This window comes from Humulus lupulus, chromosome 8 (genome assembly GCF_963169125.1).
Source record: "Humulus lupulus chromosome 8, drHumLupu1.1, whole genome shotgun sequence".
Classification (NCBI taxonomy): domain Eukaryota; kingdom Viridiplantae; phylum Streptophyta; class Magnoliopsida; order Rosales; family Cannabaceae; genus Humulus; species Humulus lupulus.
The window spans coordinates 37038167-37044838 of NC_084800.1; the positions used below are offsets into that span (position 1 = coordinate 37038167).

The following is a 6672-nucleotide window of genomic DNA, read 5'->3' on the forward strand; positions in this document are numbered from 1 at the left end:
TGTATTTTTCTTATACTCTCTTCACTAATTTCAAATCGTTTTTTTTCCTTTCTGAAATGCATCGTTTGTTCTTCAAAGCGTTGTAAACAACAATTTCAAGCTTTAATTTCTGCAACCATGAGAATTATTCAAAGCCTCAAAAAATTATCTCCTTCCCGAGAAATAACCACGTATTATTTTATTTTTCATTTAATTTCCATAACAATTAACAAAGACAATACAGAGCATGGAAAAATAATTAGGTCAAATTACTGAAAATGATCAATTCATTTTTTTCTTGGCTGGCGACCAAGTTGAAGTTCAGACCGTACAACTCCCAATAAATAAGTTAGCAACATGTTCTACTGGGAATGAGCTTATTAACTATTGATTCAAAATTTTCTCACAAGATAGTAATTAGTACATGATCACTGTGATCCGAGATATTTCTTTACAAATAAATTATCAATTAATGGAAGTGCATTGGCTTATGAAAATAAACTTTTTTCTGTTAAATTAACAAATTTCATATCTTTACACTTCTATTTGTTTCTGATCCCTGCCACAGCAACAACGCCCCATGGTAAGAGCAGTCTGCAACCATCAATTAAAAGACATAAATGATCTGACCTACTGATGCCTCCTCACTAAATTAAAATTTAAAAGTACCCACATATTATCAGATGAAAGTGTAAACAAAAGATTGAAACGCATTAGAGAGACTCGAACTTCAGACTTGTGAGACAAGACCATATCACATCACATGTCCTATGTCCTGACCGTTTGAGCTACCCTTTTAACTTATAAACATAAAAGCAGACATAACACAAGCTCATTGGATTGTTCTATGACGCTGGAAGTTATTTACAGATCTTAACAAAATAAAAACATGTACTTTGTGAGAATGGATTTTGTTAGACATACCTCAACTTGGAAGACTGCACCTAGTGTAGTTCTACTTGTTGGGACCCACGTATGTGGTCAGTGGTACAGACTCAGCAGCATTTTCTGTATCATCAGTGGTGCGTTCAGCAGTTTCAGTGGTGTGTCCAGTAGCTTCTTTTTTTAGCTTGTGGTTGTTATATGCAGCTACGCCTGCTATGGCTGCATAAAAAAAAATATTCACAATGAATATCTTTGTTACTGTAACATTCTAGCGCCCTTTAACTTCACCAGAGTTTCTTTCGATAAAGCATATCTATAAATATAGACATATATTTATCTAATGTCTAGGGGCCTATTATGAACAAGATCAGAAAATGCTGGGGGAAGCAAGAGAGGGAAAGATAAGGGGGAAAATTTTTTGTCAAGCCACGAAGGACCTGATTCTTCATTACTTTAAAATCGTAAAAAGGTTTAGACACATGAGAATGTGCATGTTCAAACAAGAGGACTATGAGAAAGGCTTCAAGGAAAAATAGATATAACTCTTCTGGTTGTTTCTGTTGTAAGCCAATCTAACTGGTTAAGAAATAGATGAGAATATAACTATCTCAAATAAACAAGTGAAACTAAGTGGATCTTGAGAGGTCCCCCAGTTAGTTGGTGCTGGACATAATCACAGTCAAGCCTTGCTTGTAACCCAAGTTTATCCAATTTTACAGGAAAAGAAAGCAACCAAAAATAAAAACAAAAAGATTTAAATGTATTATACTAAGGACGATAATGGCCTGCGGATAAACATAATGAAATAGACCTGAATTCAATATTCTTTCAGGCTTTTCCTAGGATTCAATAGGGTGATTTAAGTATTAATGATTTGATATTACTCCATATAAAGAATCAACAAAAGATAGAAAAGAATGAGTTTTTATTTACGTACCAATGGCATAACCGAAGAGATTTATTAATGTCAGCTTCGTATCAGCAAATAAAAGGGCAGACAATAAGACAACGATCCAATCCTTGATAACTCCAGCCACTCTAATGGTCAAAGCACTTGTATGTGTAATCACGAGGAAAACTGATAAGTTGAGGGCAAAAGTACACAGAGAGTTGAGTGCTAGCACCAAGGGTGGAAAATTCCATGTGCCGCTAGCATCCATCTTTGGTTTCTCAAGAAAAATCCATGGAATGAATAGGCAAAGAGCACTACATAACAGAACAATTTAGTCCACATATTCATTTACAGGTAGAAAGAAAATCTTTCAGCAGTATGACTAGATACAAGCAGAAGAATAAAATGATATATACCTGCAAGGACTGACATAGTACATGACAGATACGGGGTTTAGTTTAAGCCCCTTCCTTTTAACAAAAATCTCCATGAAAATAAGCCTTAAAGCTTCTCCAACAACTCCTCCCATCTGGTAAACTACTCCTACCCAGTTGATATTTATTTCACCAATTGAAGCCACTAGAACACCAAAACTTATCACTGACATGATCAATAGCATTCTGCAGCTCATCACCTCCAGTCCTGCTGCTACTCCAAGAATAAATACAGCTACCGGCACTGGATAGAGGTAAATATGTCATATATCATGTTATAAATATATTAAACAGGACTATACAATATTCAGAACTTTTAACCATGGTAAACACCCAACCAAAAAAATGAAGCTATATCCAACAAGTGAACAAACATTAGCCAATAAAGATAGCTCTCAAACGAGGATCATTAAAAAAGTGAGTTTAGAATAATTAAACAACTTCTGCAAGCTCTGCATACTTAGACCTAGTAAGACCCCATATTAAAGGAATATCGAAACTTACTGATTGCCTTCAGCATTTGTGCAAAAGCAACAGAAATATAAAGGTACGCAGTGTTCCCAAGCCAAAGAGTCATTGCAAACATTGCACCAATTGGCACAACTGATGTTGCATATCTGTATATAAAACTTTTATGAGGAATGGAATGCCAATAAATATTATGAAGGAATAAGAAATGAGTTTAAACATTGACATGCTTGATTGCATCTAGGATAACAAAATTACAATATATGTATATATATTAAAATGACTATTTCTTCACCAGCCAACACAATTATTCAAATAACAATAGCAGTGAAAGAAATGTTTTAGTTTTTGAAAGCAACTTTAACCCCCCAAAAAACACCTTTTATTACTCATCGAAAAAATTGAAGAATTTTTGGTGCTCCTTCGCAAGCAACTTGTCGCCCCATACAATGAGGTTACACAATTTCGTTTGTTTTCACTCTTATTATAAAGGTATTTCTACTTCCTGAAGCATATGCAATAGAATGAAGTAGATATTCTCTACAAATGACTAGCAAGGAACCAATAATTTAACATTTCTACTTATCCACATATGCATCAGTATGCTTAATATCATTGCTTAAAACTGAAGAAGTCCCGTAAGTATTCATTAAATCATTTAAGGGTCCCAAGTCTCTTGCCAGGTCAATGCACTATGAACATTTGTAATAAAAAAAATTCACCTTCTTCATCTGGAGCACTTAAAATAAATTTATTGAGGTAATATAATCATGAAGTATGGATTAATTTTAGGCTCTTGAGCAATACAAACTAAATTTTCCTGAGTAGTAGTCATTACGAGCTTTTCTATGTTTCACTAAATTATAGCCAAATACAATTAAGAAAGAAAGAAAAAAAACTTATAAATAGACAAAAATAAAAATAATTGATACGAGGAAAGCTATCTCTCCTCATCACTTACACTTCTGGAGTCATTCCTTCTTCAATCTTTATAATCTGTGAGGTATGATAGACAAAGATTAACAGTTGCATTGTAAAGATTTGACTCAAAAATGAATATAATAAATTAATTCAACTGAATACCTTAAAAACTTTGGTGACTATAAAACATAAGACTGAGGAGAAAACCATGTGAAGAAGAGTCAACCCAAGAGGATAAGGAAAGTTTATTTCCTTAGAAGATAAAACCCACTGCATTTCAAAAATAAATAATAGAGAGGAAGCTATATCAGGCCTGTAATTCCGAAAAACTATAAAACAAGATGGAAATAAAACTATTGATAACAACGATAATGAATTAACCATAACACCAAAATTAAACTGATGACAGTAATACTGTCCAGATTAAATCTGATAATGAACTTACCAATAGGAATACCATAAGAATCCAAATGCAAACAAGATGAGGTTTGTTACTTTGTTGCAGTCTTACCCATAGGATGCACTTAATATATTCCAAGATTAAGATGCATACTACACTTCAAGTTACACAATTTACTCCTCCAATTTCAATGTAGAAATAACTATGGAAACTTTCATAGGATGAAGGTTTGCTCTAGCGATGAAAGGTAGAGATAAAACAAACTGTTGAAAAACGAAAAGATTTCTATTCGTTCTTACTATCACAATGGGGAGAAAATATCTTACAAAAAATAAAACAAAATTGCAAAATGATTCTTGATTGATGCAACACAACATGCATGTAGAATTTCCATATTTTGGTACAAAACATTTGCTCTTACACATTTCTAAATTTTAAAGTCTGTAACAGTAGGAATTGCATTATCAAGATTCAACTTATTGTCTTTATTTTTCCTTTCAGTTTTGAAAACTAATTCAAAGTTGTGAACCCAAGTAAAGCCAATAAATGTTTTCATAGAAAATCAAACTAATCAGCAAGCCTCCGCTCATATGAACCAGTAGTGGGCTCCACTCATATGAACCAGTAGTGGGCTCGTTGTCATTACCAAATGCAATATGGTTCTTGCAAAGCATATGGAAGAATAAAAAGTCAAAAGAACAGTTCAAAACCGACTCCCTCATCAATATTTCTCTCAAATTCCAAAAATGCAATGCAAAGAAAAGAACCTCACCTCATTCTCAATCAACAAAATTGTCTAAATTCGCGGCCATTTTATGAACAAGCAAACAAAATAAAATCCCAACGGTTTCTGAAAATACGTAATGACAAGAGTGTAGATCTAACTAGGAGAAAGAAGAAGTGAGAAGTACCTTGTTGAAGAAGATTTGGCCACTGGAGAGGCCGATGTAGAGGAGAAGATAGGCATAGGTCCGCAGGCGATCCGCCATTGGAGCTGATTTGAGAATTCAACGAAGGAGAGTAGTATAGTCGGTGATGTAATAAGGTGATATGTACGGCGTAAAGCGTATATTAGCTAAGCTATGGTTACTTTCTACTTGGTCTTCTCAGGACTAGACGTAGACTCGACGGCAAAGTAGGGGTAAAATGGGCATAAAAAGTGAGTCGGAGACCTGTAGCATAAAGGGCGTAAAGCCGAGTAGAATTGTAGTAGTATTATTAGAGCAAATGCTATTTTTTTTGTTAAATTTTATTTAAAATAGTTTTTTAGGAGACTCATTTAATTTAATATCTTCAATTATATTTCCTATTATAGTTAGATATTGAATAATTTAATATTTTTTATGAAACACATTTTTGTTCTATAAATATATCTTATTAAAATAATAATCAAATACTAATAATGATATAATATAATAATAAAATAAAATTTAACTAGCTATGACATATCTTTATATTTGAAAAGATAAAAATTAAAATGACTAAAATATAACTAGCTTTTTAAATTGATAAAAAAAAACAACATAAGTTTTTTTTTAGCTATTTTAGCTAAAATAGTATGTTTGGAGATGTAAACTCGTTGACAAACAAAGTTCGGTTATATGGTAGGGGGCTTCGGGTGTGGCTCCCTCCCTCCCACTCCCTCTTTCATTTTTTTTTTTTTTTTATGTTTTCATTTTTAGAATAAATCTTTATTAAAAGTTTTAAGATCTCAAATTTATCATTTTCTTTTTATACACGGATTTTCTAGAACTATATTATGAGACAATCCTTAGCATCTTATACTAATAGAAATAAATCTTTCACCATATCTAGGAAAGATTACCCAAAGAAAATCCCTATGTGGAGGCATGAATAAATTATAATTTTTAATTTTTTTTATATATGATGTTGTATTTTATAATTATAGTAAATTTACCATCAAAATTTAGAAAATATTAAATAATTTATTGTGCCAAAAATTAAATTCAAAATGTTTAGTGCATGTGTGGCTCTTTTATTTTTGTACGCATGTAAAAATAATTTGAAATCTAATTTCAGCCAAATAAATTATTAAAAAATATCTAAAATTAATGAGAGATTTGATATAATTCCAATGTATATACTCATTTAAAAAAGTTAGTATTATACCAAAAATTGAAAACTCCATGCATAAGAGAGATTTTGGCTCCCACCCTCCACTCCCTCTTTCATTTTTTTTTTTTTGTGTGTTTATATTTTTGGAATAAATCTTTATTAAAAGTTTTAAGATCTAAAATTTATCATTTTCTTTTTACACACTGATTTTTTAGAACAATATTATGAGATCTTATACTAATATAAGTAAATTTTTAAAGACTACCGTAAGAGAATCCCTGTGGAAGAATTTTATAATCTTCCACGTTAATAAATTATAATACTTAATTTTGTTATATGATGATGCATATTATAGTTATAGTAAATTTATCATAAAATTTTAGAAAATGTTGAATAATTTATTATGCCAAAAAATAGGCTCAAATAGTTTGATGCATGTTTGTCTGTTTTGTTTTAGTACGCATGTGACAAAAATTAATCTCTAATTTCAATACAATAAATTATTCAAAAAATTTCTAAAATTGATGAGAGATTTGTTATAAGAATTTTTCTTATGTAGATACAATAAATACAAGGAAACTACAATATATATATATAATAAAACATAATTACAAAAT

At 31.4% G+C, this 6672-nt stretch overlaps 1 protein-coding gene across 1 annotated transcript; it reads right to left on the reverse strand.

Moving 5' to 3' along the window:
- Window positions 1–227: 227 nt before the first annotated feature.
- On the reverse strand, window positions 228–5159 carry LOC133796822 (probable sugar phosphate/phosphate translocator At3g14410). The gene is made up of 8 exons (XM_062234490.1): window positions 4891–5159; window positions 3742–3849; window positions 3620–3654; window positions 2695–2807; window positions 2173–2434; window positions 1802–2070; window positions 904–1083; window positions 228–573 (listed from the first exon to the last, which is right to left on the reverse strand). Exons 1-7 carry the CDS (start codon window positions 4966–4968, stop codon window positions 935–937), a joined length of 1014 nt encoding a protein of 337 aa, XP_062090474.1. The 5' UTR covers window positions 4969–5159; the 3' UTR covers window positions 228–573; window positions 904–934.
- Between the last annotated feature and the right edge of the window lie 1513 nt (window positions 5160–6672).

Excerpts from the sequence above, each read along its gene's own strand:
- LOC133796822 (XM_062234490.1), bottom strand. The coding sequence starts at position 4,968 with ATGGCGGATCGCCTGCGGACCTATGCCTATCTTCTCCTCTACATCGGC. Across the intron at positions 3,655-3,741 it reads TAGTCACCAAAGTTTTTAAG|ATTATAAAGATTGAAGAAGG; the intron begins GTATTCAGTTGA and ends CATACCTCACAG. Across the intron at positions 2,435-2,694 it reads ACAAATGCTGAAGGCAATCA|TGCCGGTAGCTGTATTTATT; the intron begins GTAAGTTTCGAT and ends ACCTCTATCCAG.